Source organism: Notechis scutatus, chromosome 6 (genome assembly GCF_049901735.1).
Source record: "Notechis scutatus isolate UNSWTSFEM ecotype Mainland chromosome 6, rNotScu1.2, whole genome shotgun sequence".
Lineage (NCBI taxonomy): Eukaryota > Metazoa > Chordata > Lepidosauria > Squamata > Elapidae > Notechis > Notechis scutatus.
In genome coordinates this window covers 68,383,004-68,409,465 of record NC_142014.1, presented here as the reverse complement: position 1 = coordinate 68,409,465, position 26,462 = coordinate 68,383,004, and the positions used below count along the sequence as shown (strand labels likewise).

Sequence of the window (26,462 nt, the reverse complement as noted above, 5' to 3'; positions counted from 1 at the left end):
CTCAGAAAGACCTGATCAAAAGATTCACCCATGTTGTTTCGATTTTGCAACTGAGAAATTTGAGATTATAGCTGGGGAGGTTCCATCTACATGTTATGTACTTGTCAAAATCATAACAGCTTGTCATTCTGGAAAACATGTAAACCTTCAGATGTTGGAGTTTAATACTCATACCTGATTATTGGCCATGCCAGCTGGTTCCGATGGTGGTCAGAGCCCAATTACATATGAAATGGCACTGGATAATCACTGTTTGAGGTGAGAGGTGTTAACAGCTACCAAAGTGGTGGCTGCGATGATTTGGATGATCAATCTTGAGAGCAACAAGTTAGCTTTCCTTGTGTGCCCTTTGGCCATCCAGAAGTCCCCCGGATTGTGGTGCCCATTCTATGGGGGTGTTTTTTTTTTTAACTTTGGCAAATTTAAGATATGTGGACTTCAATTGCCAGAATTCCCGAAGATGGATGGATGGATGGATGGATGGATGGATGGATGGATGGTCTGTGTACACATATGCACACAGATAGGCTCTCTTTCTCAAGGACTAGATTTTGAAAAGCTGTTTTCTTTTGAGGAGGGATGTTATTCTGCATCTTCAGCATTATTTTTCAGTGTTTCAAATAAACAACTACTTATTGTGACAGATGCATTAATAAAACCATAGGATAATCATTTCCTCCATCTGTGCATTTATTTAAAAACTAAAACAAGTCCAGAATAAACGGAAAAAGAACAGACATTTTGGTGGTTAGCTGCAGCTGAATGATGAAGCAGAAACCTAGACACTAGTCAGAAAATTATTCATGGGTATCAGTCTAAAATGTAACCATCCTGTTTTAATTTCTTGTATATTTGAATGTGTGACTGTCCTGAAAGTTTCTGTACAACAGACCACAGTTTAAATGACTACCATATTATCAACAGTATCAACAGTAGAGACTTTCAAATTTCTAGGTTCTATCATATCTCAAGACCTAAAATGGACATTTAACATCAAAAATGTCATCAAAAAAGCACAACAAAGAATGTTCTTTCTGCGCCAACTCAGAAAGCTCAAACTGCCCAAAGGAGCTGCTGATACAGTTCTACAGAGGAATTATTGGGTCTGTCATCTGCACCTCTATAACTGTCTGGTTTGGTTCTGCAACCCAACAGGACAGACACATATTTCAGAGGGTAATTAGAACTGCAGAAAAAAACAATCGCTTTCAACCTGCCTTCCATCGAGGACCTGTATAATGCTGGAGTCAAAAAGAGGGCTGTGAAAATTTTTAAGGATCCCTCACATCCTGGACATAAACTGTTTCAACTCCTTCCCTCAAAACGACGCTATAGAGCACTGCACACCAGAACAACCAGACACAAGAATAGTTTTTTTCCCGAACACCGTCACTCTGCTAAACAAATAATTCCCTCAACACTGTCAAACTATTTACTAAGCCTGCATTACTATTACTATTCATCTTCTCATCCTTCCTTTTACCCATCTCCTCCCATTTATGACTGCGTGAATGTAACTTTGTTGCTTGTATCCTTTTGATTTTTTTTATTGACTGTTTACTAGTATAATTTGATTTGATTGCTTATAATTGTTTCCTAGTGTGATTTGATTGCTTATTTGTACCTTTTTACTACTATTAAGTGTTGTACCTATGGTTCTTGATGAATGTATTATTTTTTTTTATGAACACTGAGAGATTTTGCACCAAAACAAATTCCTTGTGTGTCCAGTCACACTTGGCCAATAAAGAATTCTATTCTATTCTATTATTCTATTCTATTCTATTCTATTCTAAACAAAATGTACCTGCCAGTTGCCTCAAAGCCTCCATATCTTTGATTAAAACATATACAAATGTAACAGAAAATGTAAACAATGAATAAAAACTATGGAATGACCTGGCAAAATATGCACTGCAGGCCACAATTTTTCTCAATGCAACTAATTTAACATATATAGACCTACACTGAGTAGTAGAAGTTGGCTTTGTTACATATTTTATTTGAAAAGTCACGTTGAAATGAGATGAGTGGCAAATAAATTTAATAAAATGTATATATGATATGATTTGATTTGATTTGGGTGCCACCTATCTCGTTCATGTATCAAAACATACTGTAAGTCTGTTGTAAACAATATTTACAGAATTCAGTCTGGAGAACTAAGTAAAATACAGGCCCAATGATAAGAAACAGGATATCACCATCAAGAATGGTAGTCACTGAGCATTTGGTCCTTCATCTCATCATTTTTGGAAACCATAAAACTTGGTCACCATTGCCACATTTGAGTGCTGTGAATTTTATAACTGGACCACCAACTATGTAGAGGCATCTGAGATATCCCAATATTTGATCTGTGTCTCCCCGCTGCTCTCAAAAACAATGTCAGTGACCTTACCAAGTGTTTTGCTTACTGTCAACTTCAGAAACATGATCATAGCTTGTATCTCCTTTTTTTTTTCACATTTCCATAAAGTGCCAACAGGATATCTCTTTCCTCTCTCCAACCCATTATCTCTGCCAGACAAATGGAAATTTACTACAATGCCAGCTGCACAAACAGAAGGCATGATAGATTGCAGAAAGCCACAAACAGACATCTGGAACAAAATTATATTACACCCCTAGGGGATCCCTGTGGCATCCAGGCACTCTGTGCTAAGTAGATTTGGCAAGAATTGCTCCCTTGTGTTGGGTGCTCCATCCCTGGATTATTTTTAAGAAAAGTTTGAACATCTGTTTGTCTGGGATGGTATAAGAACTGCCTTGGACAGCGGGTTGAACTAGAAAACTGTCAAGGTCCCTTCCAGCCAGTGGTGGAATTCAAAACTTTTACTTACCGGTTCTGTAGGCGTGGCTTGGTGGACGTGGTGTGGCTTGGCGTGGCTTGGTGTGGTGTGGTGTGGCTTGGTGGGCGTGGCTTGGTGGGTGTGACAGGAAGGATACTGCAAAATCCCCATTCCCTCCCCAACCCATTAACCTGCTTTCCAGCTCCATTCTCCTGTGCAGGACAACAAAAGAAGACCCAGCTGGGACTTGGGAGGCAGAGAATAGATGGGGGACGGGCCAGTCAGAGGTGGGATTTTCCAGTTCTCCGAACTACTCAAAATTTCCACTACCGGTTCTCCAGAAGTGGTCATATCACTTCTGCTTCCAGAGAATCCTATGATTCTCTGATCTAGCCTATTTCTATTTTTCAAACAAGTAAAAATAATAGCTTGATACCCAAGCAAAGTAGCAACTTATAAATGCAAACCAAGGAGCAAGAGCAACAGAAAAAGCCTTGGGATCTTCTGCAGAAAATCAGTATGTATTACTGAGTTGCTTTTCTTCTGTATGTTTGCGTCATTAAATTTTTGTTTTATTTATTAAGATTTTATACCACCTTTATTATTTGTAGGTAACTCAAGGAGGTAAACATACTGTACATAATATTCCTTCTTCCTATTTTCCCCACAACTTCACAGTAAGTTAGGCCAAGAGAGAAGGACTGTCCCTAAATCACCCAAATGGTTTTTATGTGTAAGGCAGGACTAGAACTTAATGTCTCCTCCATCAAACTTGAGAATTGTTTTTATGTGTACATATATTGGGGAATCCATTATTTTTTTTACAAAGGGATGCTCAGTAAAGAATTAACTCATTCTTTTATTATTCAAACGCTATACTTTTTTGTAGGGTGACAACTGGACGGTGCGTATATTCTCATCCATTTATGTACACATATGTGTAAGTGTATACATATGTGTACATAAATGGGCAAGCTGAGCTTGTCGATCAGAAAGGTCGGCAGTTCAGCGGTTCAAATCTCTAGCGCTGCGTAATGGAGTGAGCTCCTATTACTTGTCCCAGCTTCTGCCAACCTAGCAGTTTGAAAGCACGTAAAAAATGCAAGTAGAAAAATAGGGACCACTTTGGTGGGAAGGTGACAGGGTTCCATGCACCTTTGGCGTTTAATCATGCCAGCCACATGACCATGGAGACGTCTTCGGACAGCGTTGGCTCTTCGGCTGTGTAACGCGGATGAGCACCGCCCCCTAGAGCCGGAAATGACTAGCACGTATGTGCGAGGGGAACCTTTACCTTTACTTTTATGTATACAACACATGTGTAAGTGTATCTCATACACAGCTTAAAATTCTATTTTCATCCTTAAAATGCTTCCCAACATTAGCTGATTGGAGAAAGCAGATATACTTTCTTCTGTATATTCATATCAAGATCTTGATGGGCATAAATCATTATTCATCAATAAATATCTAAGACATTGGAGACCCGAGTTGCCTCTTGCAAATAAAATCTTAGTGCTCTGGCTCCCTCTGCTGTTCATCTAGATCAATGTTTCTCAATCTTGTCAGTTTGAAGATGGGTGGCTTTCAGTTCTCAAAATTTCCCAACCAGCCTCATTGATTGGGGAATTCTGGGAGCTGAAGGCCACACATCAAGTTACCAAGGTTCGGAAACACAAGTGCTTATAACATCTGTCATATGTTCATAAAGTTTCTAAAACAACTGATTGGATCTCTTGCAAAAGAGATTTTTACTTATTTGTGTATTTCACCCCTTAATTCGGAACAGAGAAAGTTACCAGAACATTTTTTTTTGTACCCAGCCAAATTCCAACATTTCACTGTAACCAGCTTGAAATCTTCTTCCATCACCGCTAGAGATGGGTATTCAGCAGGTTCTGATCAGTTCTGGAGAACCAGTAGCAGAAATTGTAGTTCGGAGAACCGGAAAATACCACCTCTGACTGGCCCTGCCCCCATCTATTCTCCGCCTCCTGAGTTCCAGCTGATTGGCTGGGTCTTCTTTGGTTGCCCTGCACAGGAGAATGGAGCTGGAAAGCAGGTTAGTGGGGTGGGAGGGAATGGGGATTTTACAGTATCCTTCCCCTGCCACGCCCACCAAGCCACGCCCACAGAACCAGTAGTAAAAAAAGTTTGAATGCCACCACTGATCACCGCACTTGTTCAACTGCCTTAATGCTGCTGAACAGGAAAATAGCAAGAGACCTAACTGATTTGCTGAAGGATGCCAATTATTGAAATAATGCAATTGACTGGATCGGTTGCTGGCTCCACAAAGGGGACATCAACATCACAGATATTGACATATGAGTTGTATGCTGCATTCTAGTTGTGCCAAACAAGAGATTTGCTATAATAGGCCACTGAATTACTTTATATAAGACGCGTTCTCTAATGGCAAAAAGTAGACAATGAAGGGTGATATTAATAGCACTTAGACTTATATACCGCTTTGTAGTGCTTTACAGCCCTCTCAAAGCGATTTACAGAGAATCAGCCTATTGCCCCCAGCATTTTGGGTCCTCATTTTACCCACCTCGGAAGGATGGAAGGCTGAGTCAACCTTTAGCCTGGTGGGATTCGATCTGCCAAATTGCAGTAGGAGTAGCTTGCAGTATTGCACTCTAACTACTGTGCCAGTGAGGCTCTCTGTATGCTGTCACTCAATTTATTAGAGATCACTGTGTATTCATATATACTGTAGATCATATACACATACAAGGATATCCCTGGTTAGTGTAACTGGGTAGGTGGTCACTCTTTATCCAAAGATTTGAAAGGTTTACACTGAATTGGCATATTTCTGTTATATATACAATTTGTTTTTGTAATTCCAACACATGATTTGAGCCAGGGTTTCCAATGTCTGGGCCACGGCCCACTATCAGGCCTTGAGCCATTCAGAACTGGGCTATGGAAATGGTGGACGAGCCCACTGCTTGCGCAAATTGAGCCTATGCACAGTTACTGCACGTACATGCCTACCCTTCACATGGAATCATTCCCTCTCCCCCTCCCCCCTGCCAGTCTGCAAAGGAGGAAAGGTTTAGGAACTCTGATTTAAGCCATATTTAGAGATTACAGATTAACAGAGTTGGAAGGGACCTTGTAGATCATCTAGTCCCCCACCAAAGCAGGAGACCCTAGACTATTTCTGACGGATGGCAATCCAGTCTCTTCTCAAAAACCTCCAGTGATGAAGCTCCCACAACTTCTGAAGGCAACTTCTGTTCCATGGGTTGATTGTTCTGTCAGAAAATTTCTCCTTATTTCTAGGTTGAATCTCTCCTTGATCACCTGGCCTTCTGGTGCTTTGGAAAATAGCTTGATCCCTTCCTCTCTGTGGCAGCCCCTCAAATATTAGAATACTGCTCTCATGTCACCCCTGGTTCTTCTCTTCACTTGATTAGCCATGCCCAATTCCTGCAATCGTTCTTCATATGTTTTTGTCTTTTACCAAACAGCCAGTAATGACTCAGTTCTCCTTAATTATTCAGCTGTAAGGGAGAATTCAGACAACACATTAAATTGAACATGTTACATTGCGGCTTAGTGTAATGTGTGAAGCCTGCCAGTCACTCTCCTCCTGCTTCCCTTTTTATTTGTGCTTTTCTCCTGAGTTTTGGTCTTTATTCACATTTGAATTCACATTTCGGGGGGGGGGGGGGTGTTATTAAAACCCTTCAATACATAACGTGCACTCAAAAGTAGGATTGCTCTAGCTTTTTCCCTCTCTTGGCTATAGAGGCAACATCTGATTGCATTTTATTTAGAGCAGAACATAAGGAAGGAATAGGAGGATGGGGTGGGATTCTACCAGTTCGCACCTATTCGCTAGAACTGGTTGTTAACATCCTAAGCAGTTCTGAGAACCGGTTGTTAGAAGAAATTACTGGGCTAATCCTGTAAGGAAGGCAGGAAGGAAACATTCTGGGGTTGCTTCCAGAAACTGCCTCTCCGTTAACCCTTATTACATTCTTGGCAGGACTAGACTTCCTGTCTGAGGAACGTCTCTGGAGGTTTCCTTTGCTGGTACTTTGCTTGTGTGGAGTGACCATTCAAAGTTACAATGGCACTGAAAAAAGTGACTTATGACCATTTTTCACACTTACGACTGTTGCAGCATCCACACAGTCATGAGAGGCCAGGTGAGGAGATGGTGCCTCGATGTGAGTGATATTGAGTTGGCCACACCCAGCCAATAACATGACCAAGCCACGCCCACCAACTAAGCCATGCCCACAGAACTGGTTGTTAAAAAAATTGAATCCCACTCCTGTAGGAGGAGATATGGCTGGACCAAGGATGGAATTGGTGGAGGGGGGGTTGTACCATCTTAGCACGCTTGAAATAAATTTGTAACAGTGATGCTTGTATTATATTTAAACTTAAATTTACAAATGATCTCTAAAGCATAACCATGAGGATGCTGCAAGAATGATTTGTGCTGATCAGAATGATTTGTGCTGATTTAGTGTCATTAAACAGTCACTAAACAAATTGTAAGTGAATGACTTACCTCTACAAATTTCTTTTAAATGAAAAGAGAATCTTAAAGTAGAATGTCAACATTTCTCAAGCTTTCTAGAACATCATTTCTTCCTGGCCTTTTCCTTTACATGGTCCCCTCCAACATGGAAAAAAGGCTATTAAGATTCAGGCAAAGCAGATAAAAATAAGGGCTTTATTCAAAATTAATTGAACATAAGTTATACAATAAAAGTGGGCCCCGACAAATAACTCAACCAATGCAAGAAGCTGTCCAATGATAAAAAGATAAAAGTCCGCATTAAGACTGTGAGTGAACATCTTTGGGAAAGTTTACTGTTTGTGATCTTCAGTCCTTAATAATCCTCCTATGGGCCAATCTGACATTCCCTGTTTTATCTCCATTTACCACAATAGTATTTGCAGAAATCTGGTTCCTGATACAGGGTTCCTCTCAGATGAAAAGTTGAGGATAATATACATAGATGCATTTTATTCTTCTAATTAAAGCCTAATCAATTCATCTGACATTGGGACTCTCATACCAGGATCTGAAATCGAATCCCTAGAGATAAACTGCTAAAATCTAACAGCTCTTGTCTAACACTTGGTGAGAACCGAAAACCAAGCAAGTAGGCATAAAACAATTCACAAAGTGCCATATTTTGCTGCACGTCATTAGAGCTATGGGCAAAGCGTTTGTAAGGTGGCCTTTATTTCTCAGCCATAGGTTTGGCCTTCCCTTGATCTTCCACTTTCTTGATGGCAGCTTGTATGGCTTCTTGGTCACCCAGAAATTGGTGCTGGCCAAGTGGTTGCAGATTTTCATCGAGTTCCAGGAGGACAGGCACACCAGTAGGAAGAGTCACATTGACTATAGCCTCATCAGAGATGCCTGCAGGGAAGAAGGAACAAATTTACTATCACTATCTTATGCCGGTTGTAGGTAAGCTTTTAATACTATCATGAAATATAATATCAGGAAGGTCTTGGATTTGCTAAAAACAATTGCACTTTTCATTTTCAAATGTTTTTAAATCAAGGGTCTTCAAACTTGGCAAGTTTAAGACTTGTGGACTTCAACTCCCAGAATTCCTGAGCTAACATGACTGGAGGAGGAATTCTGGGAGTTGAAGTCCACATGTCTTAAAGCTGTCAAGTTTGAAGACTCCTGTTTTAAATTAAACCATATGAATGTCGATGGAGATTTTCAGTCATCCAGGTCGTGGTTGTCCCAAAGGTGCTTTTTGCCAAAGGCAACTGGGCTTTGTTTTTCCTGTAAGATGTTCTGTTTCTCATCCAAGAAGCTTCTTCAGTTCTGACAAGTTCTGAAGCTTCTTGCGTGAGACGTGAGACGTGAAACGTCGTCAGGGAAAAACAAAGTCCAGCTCAGCTGCCTTTGGAAAAAGCACCTTCGGGTAAGTGTTCAGAAATTTTCTTTAAAAAGAAACAAGAACAATCCTGATTGATTGGCAAACACTTGTAAACAAATGAGACTGGGTTCAAACATCAAGCTTAGTTGAAAATCAGGGTTTATAAATTACAAATCACTGAGTTCAATGCAACATTCTGAACCAAAAAAGACACACCTTATTATAGATTTACACTGAGTTGAACCAGAGTGTCAGTTCTCTAGTAGTGAGGACAAGTATCACATACCTTTCGAAGGATCCATGCAATATACATAAGGATCCATGCAATATATATAATGCCTGATCTCCAACTCCGTATAACTGACATTTTGACATATGAAGAAACTAAAAACAAACTGAACAAAACCACCATGGATAATCCCTTGACGCAACCAATGTGTTTTCTTCTTGGACATAAGATTCATGTTGGACCACCAAGGTTCCAGTTTTCAAGAGATGCATCCAGATATTTCCAAGAAGTCCACAAAGCAATGACTTTAGACGTCTAGAGCGTTGTTGAGGCTACCTAGAGGTTTATCTGTGTCGTCAGTGTCACCTGAATAATGCACATGTGTGTGGAGCCTTTTTTCTTCTTCAGGGGTCCATGATTCTCTTTGACTTTGGATGCCCTCTTGTAGATATTCCACTACCCAAACTAAGTAACATCATCAGTGCTAGAAGTGGAAGTATGCCTGCAGGCAAATTTTTTCCCATTTGCATGCTTTCTGAAACGTTTGATGTTCCACTCTCATTTGCACTACTCAGGTGACCCTGACAACACAGATAAACCTCCAGGTAGCCTCAATGACTCTCTAAAAGAATGTCTGCAAGGAGTATAAATCCTTCTATTCCCCACCACCCACTCAGAGCTGAAGAAGCTTCTTGGATGGGAAGTGAAATGTCTTCAAAGAAAAAACAGAAAGTCCACTTATCTCTTGAAAAAGCACGTTTGGGACAACCATGACCTGGATGACTGAGAATCTCTACAGACATCTTGCCATGGTATTCCCAAATATAGATGCATGTCTCCATAAACACACCAAAGCAACCTGCTTTTGTAACAAATGTTCTACCTAAATTAAACCACCTTCCCTTAAAAGAAAATCAACCATGCTTTTATGCTGTTGAGTTTTCTGAATTATGGAGGCACAACACCCTCCATTGGCCCTTCTCCAATCCTAGACAATGCATCTGGTCTGGCATCCCTGTGGTTCTTCTTGTCCTTAATGCTTGCCTCTTTTTCTTGAAAGAAGGCGGTTTCTCTGCCCAAAATTTTCAGGACAGAATCAATGAAGCAGTATCACCACTTTCAACAAGGGTGCTACTATAAGAGTCAGAACTTTGTGAAAAGAGGAAAAAGGAGGAGGAGAGGGGAAATTGTGTTAATCCTGCTTTATCAACAAAAGCTATATACACATTACGGCTGAAAGTTACAAACTTTGCCCCAAATCTATCAGTTGTTTAATAGACCCAGAACAGCTGAGAAAATCCGTCTTTATTTGACATGCTAAACAGGACAAACAGCAGGAAAACCAGCTGGCAGCTAAGTAGATTGGGAAACTTCTCAAAAATGTATGGCTTGGAAAATGAGTTTGCATCAGGAAAGGAGACTGTGGTCAAATTTATTAATTTCTTCAAGCTAGTCCGACTTAAGAGCAAAGTCCAGTGAAACAGGAGGATTGATTGGAGGTTGAAGTAGGAATGTGAGTACAGGTAGTCCTTGACTTACAATACTTCACTTAGTGACTGTTTAAAGTTACAACAGCACTGAAAAAAGTGACTTGTGGCCCTTTTTCACACTTATGACTGTTGCCACATTCCCCACAGTCACATGATCAAAATTGAGCCGCTTGGCAACCGATTCATATTTATGACAGTTGCAATCTCTCCAGGGAGTCACGCCCCTCTGACAACCAAAATCAATGAGGAAGCCAGATTCACTTAACAACCTCATGACTAATTTAACAATGGCAGTGGTTCACTTAACAACTGTGGCAGGAAAGGTCGTAAAATGGGGCAAATCTCACTTAAATGTCCCACTTAGCAACATAAATTTTGGGCTCAATTGTGGTCATAAGTTGAAGACTACCTGTAATAACAAAATAGACCAACCTTTTTTCGATCCAAGACCACAATGTGCTTAAGCAACCAACTTACCCTATAAAATTGACAATGTTTTTGATGGAGTTATTTTTTTAAGAGACTTAGTTGGTCTCATCACCGAGCATCCCAAAACTGTGAGAAATAAAATAACCAAATGAATCCAAAATGCAGCTAAAATTGTTTGTCTCTGTACATAAGTAACAACCTTAATTAAGGGCTCCCTGATCTCAACTGTTTGGAAAGAGCCAATGACAATCAACTTTCAAACTGGTGCAAAGAAAACAATATGGAAGCATCTCTAAAGTCATCAGGAGTCGAGGTCAATGTGTGCACTTTTTTGTCTTGTGATTTCATCTTAGTTTAGCCAACTCTCATCATGTCACACACCAAAGCTGCATGTGCCAAATGTATATTTACGTTATCACTTGCATGACAAGAAATGCATTTCCTTCCTGTTTATAAAAGTGACTTTACTATAACTGTCAAAAAATATAATACTCAATACAGCAGTTTTCCAGAAACCAGGATTCCTAGACTTTCTACTGCTAGGTATTCTGGGAAATGTAGTTTGCACATTGAATTGAATTATTTATTGTCATTGTACGTATACACACAATATACATACGATATTCACATAACACCCAGAGACCAGACTCAACATGCACACACACGACAATCCCCAAACACCTTCCCACCCGCCAAAATTCCCCACCCCCTAAAAACACACAAGCATCCACACAACAGACCAAGTAATACTGTCCAACAGCTCACTGATGGTGGTCCTTAAGTTCATTGTTAAGTGTAATTATAGCTCTGGGATAAAAACTATTCAGAAAACGTGTGGTCCGAGCTTTAATTGTTCTGTATCTTCTGCCAGAAGGCAACAGTTCATAAAGATTGTAAGCAGGATGGGAAGAGTCTCTGAGAATGTTATGCAATTTTTTCAAACAGTGAGATGAGAAGATGTCATCCAGGGCTGGTAGCAGGAGCCCAATGATATTCTGGGCAGTTTTAATGATTCTATGTAGAGCTTTTTCTCCGCTACAGAGCTGCTCCCATTTAGAGGACCCTCAGAATGGGAAAGACAGTGTGCATTATAAACCACTGAACAAGAAGTGATAATATAGAAAATTACATAATGATAAGTGGCCACTGGTCAATTAGGAAAAGTAGGAGAGCTGCTGTTGTGTGAAAAGCAAACTAAAAGGGCATTACAAATTATTCCTGTTGCAATAAGATGCCAAGTACAGCTCCTTAATGATTCCTATTTATAACTTCATTTAGAAGAGGGAGCTACAGCTATATCCTTATCTTTTTAAAATAACACTCCAATACACAAATACAATCTGGAAAAAAAATCATAGGAGGCTTACATAGGAAATGTTCTCCAATTTGATATGCATCCAGATGTGTCCTTATTACAGCCATATCAAGCCCATCCAGCATATTCATCAGATATTTGTTGTGTTATAGGCCAACATTTCTGGGAAATATTCATTTGCACAAATGTTTCTTTCGGATTTGTTTAAGAAATAGTGGGAGATTCAAAAGATGAAAGGGACTGGAAGATTCTAATTTCCATGAGTGATCATGGAATGGAATGCTCCGGGGATGAAAATCACTGCTGGGTTAGTTCAATATATTAGTGAACTGTTGGTGCAAAACATAAATGTCAACTATACTCAGTGTCCAATTACTTCAAATACTTGTAACATTAACTAGCTGACCTTTCTACATCCATCTACATTACAAAAAAGGTGTTGGGACTTTGGAATAAGTGCAGACTAAAAGAGCAACTAAGATGAATAAAGGCCTGGAAACTAAAACATATGAAGAACGGTTGCAGGATTTGGGTTTGGCTAGTCTAGAGAAAAGAATGGGGGGCATGATAGCAGTATTCCAGTATTTATCCAGTATCCAATATTTTCCAGTATTTAATAGACTGCCACAAAGAGGAGGGGGTAAATTTATTTTCCAAAGCACAGGAGGGCAGGACAAGAAACAATGGATGGAAACTAATCAAGGAGAGAAGCAACCTGGAATTGAGGAGAAACTTTCTAATCGTGAAGACAATTAACCAGTGGAAGAGCTTGTCATCAGGAATTGTGGGTGCTCAAACACTGGAGGTTTTTAAGAAGAGACTGGACAGTCACTTGTCTGAAATGGTATACGGTCTCCTGCTTAGGCAGAGGGTTGGACTGAAAGACCTCCAAGTTCCTTCAGTTCTGTTCTGATTAACTGATCGATCTCTTTGCATTCTACAATAGAATAGAATTAAATTCTTTATTGGCCAAGTGTGATTGGACACACAAGGAATGTGTGTGCAAATGCTCTCAGTGTACATAAAAGAAAAGATACATTCATCAAGAGTCAACAAGGTACAACACTTAATGATAGTCATAGGGTACAATAAGCAATCAAATCATACTAGGAAACAATATAAATCATAAGGATACAAGTGACAAAGTTACAGTCATACAGTCACAAGTGGGAGGGGATGGGTGATAAGGAGTGATGAGAAGATTAATAATAATGGTAATGCAGACTTTGTAAATAATTTGACAGTGTTGAGGGAATTATTTGTTTAGCAGAGTGATGGTGTTCGGGGAAAAAACTGTTCTTGTGTCTAGTTGTTCTGGTGTACAGTGTTCTATAGCGTCGTTTTGAGGGAAGGAGTTGAAACAGATTATGTCCGGGATGTGAGGGGTCTGTAAATATTTTCACAGCCCTCTTTTTGACTCGTGCAGTATACAGGTCCTCGATTGAAGGCAGGTGGGTAGTAATTGTTTTTTCTGCAGTCCTAATTATCCTCTGAAGTCTGTGTCTGTCCTGTTGGGTTGCAGAACCAAACCAAACAGTTATAGAGGTGCGGATGACAGACTCAATAATTCCTCTGTAGAACTGTAGAACTCAGCACTTATTCAGCTAAACTGAATAAAGCAGGCTCGTCAAACTGGCAGCCTGCGGGCCTTATCTGGCCCATGCAGGCTACACCCACCCCAGCTCCACAAAGGCAAAAAACATCACGATACGTCACGATACAGCCTGTGATGCGATCGGGTTTGACACCCCTGGAATAAAGCATTACTAGTCAGATGCAACGAAGAATCATATATAAGTAATCCTTGACTGATAACCATTTCTTTAACAACAACATTAAAGGCACAACAGCAGTGATAAAAAGGGACTTACGACCAGTTTTCACACATACAACTGTCACAGCATCACCACATGACTAAAATTTGGATGCTTGTCAACTAGAATGTATTTATGATGGTTGCAGCATCCCAGGGTCACATGATTCGGCTCTGTGATTTCAGGACATCCCATCTGACAATCTTGAATATTTGCTATTTATTGTAATATTTCTGTGGATGTTTTTAATAATCACAGTTTTAACTGCTCCTCAATTTTTTTATGGATTAAGAAACCTGTATTCTTTTTATATGTAATATATTCTTTTGCTATGAAAAGCATCACTTTTTAAATCTCAGAGTAAAATTGATACATAGATGGCTGAAACTCCCAATTTATGAGGAAAAAAATGGCAAAATCAGTATTATTGATTGAGGACTGATATATTTATTTAGATACATTTCTTCTCCAATACCTTTAAATTACTTTGAGGAAACCAAATATTTGAGAAAAAAAACTGCAGGTCCTTGAATTACGGCCACAGTTGAATCCAAAATTTCCATTGCTAAGTAAGATAGTTAAGTGAATTGTGCCCCATTTTATGACTTTCGCCTAATTTGTTAAGCAAATCACTGAAGTTGTTCACTGTGAATTATGTGATTCACTGTGAAGTGAATCATGCACGTTAAGCGAATCTGGCTTCCCACATTAACTATGGCTTATTGGAAGTTAGAAATGGTGATCACATGACCATAAGGCACTGCAACTGTCAAATACATGCCAGCCACCATCACGTGACCCTGGGGGTGCTTCAACAATCATAAGTGTGAAAAAGGGTCATAACTCACTTTTTTTCCAATGGTTTTGTAATTTCAGATGGTCACTAAACAAATGGTTGTAAGTCAAGGATTACCTGTACAGGAAAGACAAAACTCCTAGATTTTGTTTATATAAGTTATTACATGAGTTATTACATCATGATGGAGGAGTTAACTTTCCAGATCCTTGGCTTCGTTATTGGACACATGTTTAATTCAAGGGCTCTATGGAATGAAAGTCATCAAGAAAAAAAAAAAATCATTGATGGACAGATGCACAAAGTTATGCAAACAGTTTGATCTCATAGCAGGGTTATAGGGCCAGGCCAGAAATCAGTCTTTTGATTAGAACAATACATAAATAATAATTAAATATAATACAATATTTAGACATAGCTGCAGTATATTTCCTGTATCAAAAGCTGTAAGGCACATTCGGAAGATGCTGGAAGAGACTATCATTTTAAGGAGAGATTCAACCTGGAAATAAGGAGAAATTTTCTGATAAGAGAGAACCATCAACCAATGGAACAGAATTGGCCTTCGGAAATTGTGGGAGCTTCATCACTGGAGCCTTTCAAGAAGAGATCGGACTGCCATTTGTCATAAATGGTGTAGGGCAGGAGTGTCAAACTTAAGGCCTGGGGGCCGGATTCAGCCTGTGTGGTGCTTAGATCTGGCCCACAGGGCCACCATGGAAATATAGCAAAGGACTGGCCCGCAGTACCTCTGCCAGCAAAAACAGAGCTTGGGGGGGTCATGCGGGGCCCCTCCCGAGCTGTTTTCATTGACAGAGGGTTGCAGGAGGCCATCTCAGGCGAAAACGGAGCTCGTGAGGGCCCGTTTTTGCTGGCAGAGTGCCCAGGCCGCCACAGGCGCCCTCCTGACACAAGTGATGTCATGCTGGCCACGCCCATCCTGACCACTCTATCCCACCAAGGTCAAACAAAACCCTGATGCGGCCTGCAATGAAATCAAGTTTGTAAGGTCTCCCGCTTGGGCCGGGGGTTGGACTAGATAACCTACAACAGGGGTCCCCAACCACCGGTCCCCGGACTGGTACCGGCCCGTGGATCATTTTTTACCGGGCCGCAAAGCTTGGGCGCCGCCATCTTGTTTTGATAGCGCTTCCAGGTTTTCGGTTGCTTCCGGGTTTTCGGTTGGAAAGCGGCGTTTGGGTGCTCGCGCCTTAGTTTCGTCAAGGGGGGGCAGTTTCCAATGAAGAGCCGTCCCAATGGCGGTGGAGTCTCACGTTACTCAGGTACCGGTCTGTGGAAGAATAATCGTGAAACTGGCCCCTGGTTCGAAAAAGGTTGGGGGCCACTGACCTACAAGGACCCTTCCAACTGTTAATCTGTTAACCTTTAAAATTTTCATTTACATGAAAAATTGCATTCCGGAACCATCCCTGTTTCAAAACAGTAGGTAAACCCTACTGGCATAGAGAAATCATGGGCAAATAGTAGTATTAATAGTGTCGATCAGCAAAGAGCGGTATTTATTTTAAAGCAATTTTTTTTAAAAAAACTTTTTTTTCTAGAATGCCTCTGTTTTCCGTGGGAATTTATTTGCTTCCAGCAGAATTTGGCTGGCAGCATTACCAGATGGACTTTTATTCCTTTTCAAACCACTGTCACCCAAGGCAGGAGACATTAATTAAAAAAGGGAAGAACAGGGTCAGCCTTTGGAGAAAGCACACAAAGCAACTGCAGTGGCAGAAAAGGGGAATGTAAAGGGAATTCCTGGCCAGAAAGAGGAAAGTTACCAAGCAGTACTTATATGTCCTGTTCGAGTCCATCTGCTCTTCCTATCCTGGTAGTCTTGAACCAAATACAGGTAGTCCTCAATTTACAACCACAATCAGGCCCAAAATTTATGTTGCTTAAGCGAGATATTTGTTAGCTGAGTTTTGCCTCATTTTAGGATCTTTCTTGTCACAGTTGTTCAGTGAATCACTGCAGCCGGTAAGTTAGTAACACGGTTGCTAAGTGAATATGGCTTCCCCATTGATTTTGCTCGTTAAGGTAAAGGTTCCCCTCACACATACGTGCTAGTCGATTCCAGCTCTAGGGGGCGGTGCTCATTTCTGTTACAAAGCCGAAGGAACCAGCATTATCCAAAGACGTCTCTGTGGTCATGTGGACGGCATGACTAAACACCAAAGGCACACGGAAAGCTGTTCCCTTCCCACCAAAGGTGGTTCCTATTTTTCTATTTGCATTTTTACATGCTTTCGAACTGGCAGAAGCTGGGACAAGTAACAGGAGCTCACTCCGTTATGTGGTGCTAGGAATTCGAGCCGCTGAACTGCTGATCTTTCTGATTGACATGCTCAGTGTCTCAGCCACTGAGCCACTGCGTCCCTCCTTTGCTCATTGGAAGGTCACAAAAGGGGATCACATGACCCCGGAACTGTGAAACCGTCATAAATATGAATCAGTTGCCAAGCATCTGAATTCTGATCACATGACCTTTGGGATGCTGTAATGGTCATAAGTGGGGGCGGGGGAAATGGCCCCCACTTATGACCATTACAGCAGTCCCCTTGTAACTTTGAACAGTCACTAAACAAACGGTTAAAAGTCAAGGACTACCTGTAATTGCTAGAAGACAGCCAGATCTAGATTCTCAGCAATTCTCCAACACAACATTTTAAGGAATTTCTTCTGACTTTATTCGTCTTTCCCTTTTAGTTCCTTAAACCCACGCTTTATTTGAGGGAACAGAGCAGGAATTGGCACATAGACAATATGCAAGCAATCTGTTCCTAAGCAACCTGTTCTTTCACTTCTATCTAAGCAACCCATCAGCCACAAGAACAACACAATCCAGGATTGAGACACTTTATGAAGGGAAGGATTATGGATTTATGGAGGACTTTGAGAGTAAAAGACATGACCTAAATGTGGCAACGGCCCCGTGTTAATTCTTAATCAACCTTCACCTTTACAGCATTCCAAAGACCTGCATATGTTTTGGAGGATTAAGACATGCTTATATAATTAGAATTTAAAAGGTTGATCCAATATTGGGAAACAGCACGTTTAAGCAAGCTTCACTGAAGAAATCACTTTAAAATTAACATTGCAACACGAAAAGATATTGTTTTACTTCTCAGGAGGGGGAAAAAAAAAACCTCGTCTGAAATAAAAGATGCTACTCGCTCGGGGGAACAAGGATGAACGAAAGCTGGTTCCAGGGATGAATCCTAATCAAATAAAAGCATGCAAGATTTGGAGACAAAACTAGCATTTATTTACTGGTAAATGAATGCTACAGTCTGTCTTACTCAATTTCCAAGACTTTGTACAGAAATCCCTTACAACAGGAGTCTCCAACCTCCAGGTACCAGTCTGTGGCCTGTTAGGAACCAGTTCACGCAAGTGAATGAAACTTTGTCTGCACATGCCCAGGATCTAGGTATTGTGTGAAACCACCAATCCCAGTCTGTGGAAATATTGTTTTCCACAGAACCCATCCCTGGTGCCCCAAAGGCTCGGAACTGCTCCCTTGGAGGTAGTCCTCGCTTAGTAACCATTCAAAGGTACAATGGAATATGTTTTAAAAGTACCTATAACACGGAACCAAAGTTCCAACAGTCACCCATCCAAACACTCACGATTGAATTTTGGGTGCATGTATACCTGTTTGCAGCATCCCATGGTCACATGATCTCCCTTTACTTTTTTTTTTTAACCAGAATCTGGCATTTACTTCTAATTTCCAGCAAAAACACCCATTATGAACAATAAATTCACTTAATAACTGTGGCATTCGCTTAACTGCTGCAAAAAATGTCGTAAAATCGGGTCAATGAGGCAACGACTTGCTTAATGACCCACATGACTTACTACCATAATTTTGGACACAATTATGGTCGTAAGTCGAGGACTACCTGTACCTTCTTGGTGATAAACCTAATTAATGAAATTCCTTCTGGCTCCTTTGTGAGTTTATTCTTAGTGAAGGGCAAGAGAGTAAATTTAAGGAAGCACTGAAAGGATGGTAATAAACACTCCTGAACATGTATTTTTCTTCTGAGTCCAAAGCAACAGGTGCCGTGGGCTCCCATCCACAGGCTTTGGATTTGAATGCTACATACCTCTAAAGTCAGGTTTTAAGTAACAAGAATGAAATCCCTTACACTTTACAGCCATGGTTCTTAATCTGGGGGTAATTTGGGCATATCCTGGTGGTAATGGAGCTATGAGACACGGTAGCACAGTGGTTAGAGTGCAGTACTGCAGGCTATTCTGCTGACTGCTGGCTGCCTGCAATTTGGCAGTTCAAATCTTACCAGGCTCAAGGTTGACTCAGCCTTCCAAGGTTGGTAAAATGAGAATCCAGATTGTTGGGAGGCAACATGCTGACTCTATAAGCCACTTAGAGAGGGCTGAAAGCACTGTGAAGCGGTATATAAGTCTAAGTGCTGTTGTTATTTGTAAATTTCTTGTGAATTAAGGATCCAGATTGGGACTTCCACTGCAGAGATATTTCTTTAAGGCTCAGAGATTTTCTTCTTTTGTTGGGGTAATGACATTATTCAAGACCATGAAAAGGAGTAATTGGGTCAAACCGTTTAAAGAACCACTGCTTAAGGAATTGGCCCAGGGCTACTAAGATGAAAAGCAGTAAAAGTGGAAGCTAAGTTGGTGATAACAGCTGTTCTAAAATTTTGACAGGTCTTTCCCATCCGTTCTTTTGTACCTTTCTGGGCATGCCATAAGTATCTATTACCAAGGCTACCCAGAGCAACATTCTTTGCTGTCCCCACTTCAAATGGCATACAACAGGAATAGACAAGCAGGGCTCCTCTAACTATTTTTACCTACAATTTCACCAACTTTGGCCAACAGATTGATCAGGCAGGTTTCTTACAGTTGGCACTTGCTTATTGTAAACTATACTTTACAGAAAATAAATCATGTCCAAGATTAGAGTAGTCTGGTGGAGAGAGCAAACCAAGGGTTAGATTTAGCTGAAGGAGGCTATGAACACAGTTTAGATTCAGGCGTGTTCTTTGCTTTTGGATTAGCATACGAATGCTAATCCAAATACCATAGCAGTTTGTAAACCAGGGATCAGCTCTCAACTTTTGCATAAACCAGGCCACCAACTGCTACCAAGGTAAAAACTACAAACTATATTACTAGGTATTTATATATTGGTATCTGAAGATACAACTGTGCCATAAACAACACCCTTGAAAGTGCCAAAGGTAAACTGAAAGTCGATTCCCAATTCTCACCTCTAAAAATACCAAAAACATTTTGGGAACGGTAAGAGAAACTATCATAATTAAGCAAATATAACAATAGCACGCATATATACTTTTGGAAGGTTTTCTGGCATTAGAGAGAGCCATGGAGAAGATAATATAGAAGACTTAGAATGGTAAATAAAATAAGTAATGACATGTAAGATGAGCATGAATATAATTGAAGTCCATGAAGAGAGAGATATCTGGGGCCAAGTTACTTTCCTAAAAGATCTTTTTTTTTATGTTTTGTGTGTTGTGTGTTTATGTTTCTGGGAGAATTAATAAAACCTTGCAGAAATATAGAATGAGAATAATGGTAACCAAGTCAGAAAGAAATAGATGAAATAATAATAATGAAATTGAATAAGAGAAGTGAAGAGAAACTGGATAAGAGGTTTTTGTATGCTTATATGGAAATGGTTTAAAATAGAATTATAGGTTTTATCTGACTTGTTAAATTTATAATGGAAAAAGGTTCAAGTATGTAATGGTTAATGATGATTTGTTTGTTTCTGAAAAATTAATAAAACTTGTTTTAAAAAAAAAATGTAATGGTACCTTCCAGATGCTTCAGAAGAGCCCTCGTGCTGTTTCCATGGGCAGAAATTAACACAGTCTTGCCTCTCTTGACTTCTGGTGCTATCCTTTCATTCCAGTATGGAAGAAGTCTACCCAATACTTCTTTTAAACTCTCAGACTTAGGAAGCTTCTCCAACGGTACATCACAGTATTTATACCTGCGATCATTATATATTTCGTGATAGTAAGGGTGGACCTCAGTGATGGGAGGTGGGCTGATGTCGTAGCTCCGTCTCCATCTTTTCACTTGCTCCTCGCCATGGTTCAAAGCCATCTCTGTCCTGTTGAGGCCAATCAGAGCCCCATAATGCCGTTCGTTCAGCCTCCAGGAAGATTCAGTGGGGACCCACTCCTGCCCCATCTCCTCAAGCACAAGCCAGGCAGTCTGAATAGAGCGGCTAAGAATGGAGGTAAATACCAGGTCGAACTCGAAACCAAGCATTTTGAGGTGCCTCCCACAGGTCTGAGCTTCCTTCACCCCATCGGGGCTCAGTTTCTGGTCAACCCAGCTACAGAAACGATTCTCCTTATTCCAAGCCCCTTCGCCATGTCTCAGCAAGATGAGTCTAAATTTAGCCATCTTGATCGGAGCTCTCTTGAATCTGCAGGATCTACTGAGAAGACATCTACATGGAAATAAAAGAAATAAATCAAATGCTTTGGATCACTAGCAATCAACATCATAAACTCTTGCCTAGAATTTCTTGAGGCCAGCATAAGTAGCCCTAGGTAAATTGTTATTGCGACCGATCTTCTCCTTCAAACATAAAGGTTCTTTTAGGAGAGGACCAGTGGTGGTATTATACCGGTTTGGCCCGGTTCACTCGAACTGGTAGCTCCGAGAATCATCTGTGATCAAACTGGTTCTCTCCGACAATCAGCTGCTGGTCCGGCCCACCTGCCTTAATTGAATAAGATCTTCTCCACAAGAGCACCAAGACTTGGGAGATTCTTCTCATGAAAAGTTCACTGTCTGCTTTTTCTATCGGCTTATTTTTCCCTAGGAGATAATGGGGTCCTGTTTAGAGAAGGGTGAGGAACCTTTTACGACTTGTGGACTTCAACCTCCTAGAATTCTTGAGCCAGCCATGCTGGTCCAGAAATTCTGGGAGTTGACCTCCACAAGTCATAAAAGGGCCATAGTTCCCCACCTCTGGTTTAGAGAAGAAGTTTCTCTTTTCAGTGAAGTGATGTTTAATTATGCTCAAACCACACTCTACCTCTTCTGCCAGTTTTAGGTATCTTAACGGATTAATTGGTTTTTGATGGATATTTTGTTCATCAATATCTTAACATTGTGCGCATTGGGACTTATCCTCCCATATGTATACAATGATCATATTTGCAATTAACTAATACTCATATCATTCTCAGTATGTGGCAATAGGATGGTGAAGGAGAAGTGGAAGTAGCAGAGATAAGAACAAACACCTCCAGACTTAGTTATTTGATTTGGGGCATCTGATGATTCCAATAAAGTTCCTGAATGGCTGCACAAAAGCAACCAAAATTCTGGAGAAATAACTTTTACAGGAACAAGAGAGCTCAGCTGGTTCTACTTAACCATTCCTGCTGGCAAAGGTCATCAAAAAACCTGAAAGTTTAGAAGAAAGGTGTCTAACCTTGGCAACGTCAAGACCTATGGACTTCAACTCCCAGAAATTCCCTGCCAGCCATGAATTCTGGGAGTTGAAGTCCACAAAATTGCCAAGGTTGGACACTCCTGGCTTAGAATATCATTCTAATTGATTTTCAAGACTGGATGCTCCCAAATAAAATAGGATGATTCAAGTAAGAATTATCCCAGCCAAATCAATTCAGGGCCCATCAGCATTCACACTGGAGTTAATTGGCCACTCATACTAGATGGAGTACCCAACTGAAAACAACTGGCAGAGGGTACCAAATACAGATCGTTTACAATTAGCTAGGACATTCCAGAATTCATTAGGTTTAGAGCTTAATAGCAATTTGCTCTTTTTCTAAAACAAGGTAAGTCACTCAATCATTTACAATTATGATATATATTCAATAACTTTAATTTTGAAGACAGTTGTAAAGTCCCTGTTTATTCACGTTGTATTCTAATTTTTAACCCTTTTCTTTAGGTTATTTTTTTAAATACCTAATAAAAGCCTATTCGGCAAAATGGGCAGCATGTAAGTTTAATAAATAAATGAAAAAATATTTTTAAAAGATGACACATGGTAGAACATGGCAAACCGCACTCAAGAATTTCTATCCCATGTACTACTTTCCAATTTCTTCCCACGTATTGATGAAAATCAAATCACTTGATCTTTTAATACCCCTATATTAACCACACCCTGTAATTTTATATTGACGACCCATCAATTAACAAGAATACATTGAGGGCACTCTGATCAAACTCATTCAACTCTCCACAAGAAAATGCTGCCAATTTAAATAATTCAAATAATTTTCACACCTTTCTCAGAAGGCTTTGGAAAATAGCCATCTTGCACTATTTTGGACTTTCTGTTTCAACCATCTTGACATTTGAAGTTATTTGACTATTGGATGCTATTTCTTGTACTCATGCTACATTGAGGTACTGGAGTTCGAAGTACTACTTAAAGTAACACTGTACAATTTACATCCATTCATTTAGCAAATGTTCAAAGTTACAACAGCACTGGAAAAATTGCTTACAACCGGTTTTTGTACTTAAAACTGTTACAGCATCTCCACAGTCACATGGTCGAAACTCAGCTGGGTGATTTATTTTATTTATATCCTGCCCTTATTGTTACAAATTAACTCAAGGCGGCAAACACCTGGCCAATTCAAAGGCTAAACAGGATGGGATTGTGGCTAGTAGCCACTAGAAAAACCAAGGGAATTTGCCAGGAGCCTTTATGATGCCCCCACAATATATAAAACCAAATTAATATAATTGGGATGAAGGCAAAAAACCGACAGATTTAAAAGCAGAAGCAAGGACTAAGTTGGTAGCTTTAATAACACAGGTATCTCTAATGTGATAGAATCCACATCCAGGAATTCTCAACCATGATCTTAATAACTTAATAAGATCTTACCGCTCTTGAAAGGCGTCTCCCAATTCCGTGGAAAACAGCGTGGGAGGAAAAGAAAACCCCTGCGTTTGTGACTTTTTAAAATAGCAGAACCAAAATTAGAATGACACACACACACCAAATTCTCTCCAGGGCAACCAGGTTCAGTCTCCCTAAACTCTAGGGACACCCACGGCTAGCTGGGTAAGGGGATTCCTATCCTTCTATTTTGCATGCAATTCTTAGAGATCTAATTCCGGGGAGCACGCACACAGACACACACAAAACAGCAAAAGAAACAGCCGAACCCATTGGACTGAAAATAAACATGCACTTCAAAGGGAAGCTATTGTCGGTGCAATTCTATCCCTTCCCTGCTGCGGCTTAATTCAAACACGCATATGCAAAAAAAGAAATGTTTTTTAAGGAGGGGGAGAAACAATATTCACCTTTACACCGCACAGCTCGGTCTGCAAAATCCAGCAACCACCATCCCCTTTACAGCTGCAAAGGCTTCGGCTACACGTTTCCAGCAGAGTGCTAAAGAAGGGGAAGACTTAGTAACGCCTCCCGAATTCGCCCTCTGATTGAAGCGGTGAGCTGTCACTCATGAGACACCGCGGCCTCTTATGGGGAAGCGCATAACACGGATGAAGGGGCGGGAACTGATGACCTAATAAATCAAACGCTCTCCCGGCAATCTCTGTTGGAAGGTCGGCGCTGATTGGTAGACGGGGAAGCTGCAGCAGCTACCATGCGGTAAAGCCAGTGAACGAATGGATCACTCCAGGACAAGAGATTTTAAGTTTTGTGGTTAAAGGGATTCCCAGAGATACAGATGTAGATCATCAGCGTTGGAAGGGACCTTGAAAGGCTTATTTGATGCATGTTTCTCCAACTTTTCAAAATTTGAAAAGCTTGGAAGTAGGGTTAAAACACTTAGCAAACTCCACCAAATAAGATAAGGTGCGATTGGTCCTTGGATGGAAGACCATCTTGAAATCACAGGACAACAGATTTAAGAGTTCAAAATAAACAAAACAAAAGGATGCCTGTAGAAAGCAATGTAAACAATTTCCTTAGTGAGCTGGGAAAAGTACATAGACGTTTCCATGAAATTTTCCAAGAATCAGGATTGACTAGAGGGGCTCGTGGGTTGTAGGACAGAGTTAAGCAGAAGAGGCATGAAGGAATCCAGGAAAAATGATTTAATTAAATAAACCCCATGGGTTAGTGTGCCTTGCAAAGTCAAAGCGAAATACCACTCATGCGTCATCACAAAATCCAGAACGTAAAGCCTACAACCTTGAAATTTGGCATATATGTTCCTCTTGGCTTCTAGGTGCTCACTAGGAAAGGATTTTTCAAAATGACTATCAGAACATTAGTATATCATATATTATTATTAACAAGCTCAGAGGCTAAGGACTTCTACTCCCCCTCCCCACCTGAAGAGAAATCTGTCCCAAATGCAAAACACAAGCAGAGGAGAGAGGTTTCAGTTTTAGTTTCATAGCAGCAACCAGTTTTAGTACAGAATAGTTGAGGTAAGCCACACCCAGGTTCCTTGCTGTCTCCTTGCTCACACAGCAAATGCTGTTTCAGTTTTCAAACAGCCCTGAACTCACACACTGACAGGACGCTAGCCAGATGAATACCGATGGATGTTGGTAGGCAGAGGCAGAATTTTTCCCCCTTTTTTTCCTCCCCAAAACTAAGCCCAATCACATAGTTTGTGACAAAAAACAAATTTCCCCTTTTTCTTTTTTAATTTCCTAAATGCCCCAACTCTGACTATAAAAAAAAAAAAACAAACCCCCTTTTGGTATCTGATCAAGTTGTTGCAAAATTAGCAAAAGGATGGGATTGTAAAATACTGTACTGTAGTGGATAAATGGAAGCCTAATGTTATGCATGCTTACAAGAATAGAAGCCTCAAAAGAGTTTAATAAATAAGATTTCAAATTTTACCTCAAGTACGAAGAATTCTAAAAAGAAAAATTTTGCTCCCAGTAAGTCAATTTGGTGTAGTGGTTAAGGCATCAGAGTAAGAAACTAGGAGATCGTGAGTTCTAGTCCTGTTTTAGGGATGATGCCAGCTGGGTGACCTTGAGCCAATCACTCCATCAGCCCTATGAAGGAAGCAAGGACAAACTACTAACAAAACATCTTGTCAAGAAAAGTGTAGGGATTTGTCCTGGCAACTACCAGGAATCAAAAATTGACTTTAAGGCACTAAAAGAAAATAACAAAATAGTGTTGCAACCTCATTCCCACCTCATACTTTTAGAATAGAATAGAGCTGGAAGGGAGGGACCTTTGAGGTCTTCTAGTCCAGCCCCGTGCTCAAGCAGGGTTAGGGTTACTTCACTGGGATCTGCTTCTTAGTTGACCTCTATGGGATTTCAGCTTCTCATTTCATACCCTTATGGTTTTCGATGGCCAATAAAAATAATAAAACTCCACATTCAGAAGCATTACCATTAGGCGAACTGATTAAAAAAATAAATTCTCTAGGCTGTTTATTAAGTTATAAAGAAGTATAGAATGTGTACAGATGGGAAAGTTAGACTTAAAACTCTATGTTTTGGATTATACAATGATCTAGGCTTTATACAAGTAACTTAAAACTGGTATCAGAGTATCAGGGAAAAGCAGTGGGTCAGCAATTCACCTTAATGGAAGATATCATTCTGAAGATATATTTTCCTGAAAGCCAATTAAAACATACTAAGTACCATGTAGAGAAACATTGATCTTTTAAAAATTATACTTATGTGCCACCGTTAATGTTGACTCTTGGTGACAAAATGGAT

At 40.3% G+C, this 26,462-nt stretch overlaps 1 protein-coding gene across 2 annotated transcripts; it reads right to left on the bottom strand.

Annotated features, from left to right (window-relative positions):
• Window positions 1-7,483: 7,483 nt before the first annotated feature.
• On the bottom strand, window positions 7,484-24,232 carry BPGM (bisphosphoglycerate mutase). 2 transcript variants are annotated; one of them, XM_026678658.2, is made up of 3 exons: window positions 24,096-24,232; window positions 20,588-21,234; window positions 7,484-8,196 (listed from the first exon to the last, which is right to left on the bottom strand). In XM_026678658.2, the coding sequence occupies exons 2-3, from the start codon at window positions 21,186-21,188 to the stop codon at window positions 8,015-8,017; spliced, it is 783 nt and encodes a 260-aa protein (XP_026534443.1). In that variant the 5' UTR covers window positions 21,189-21,234; window positions 24,096-24,232; the 3' UTR covers window positions 7,484-8,014. The 2 variants fall into 2 exon arrangements, with proteins under 2 accessions (XP_026534443.1, XP_087824797.1); XM_087968671.1 differs by lacking the exon at window positions 24,096-24,232 and adding an exon at window positions 23,671-23,978.
• Window positions 24,233-26,462: the final 2,230 nt, after the last annotated feature.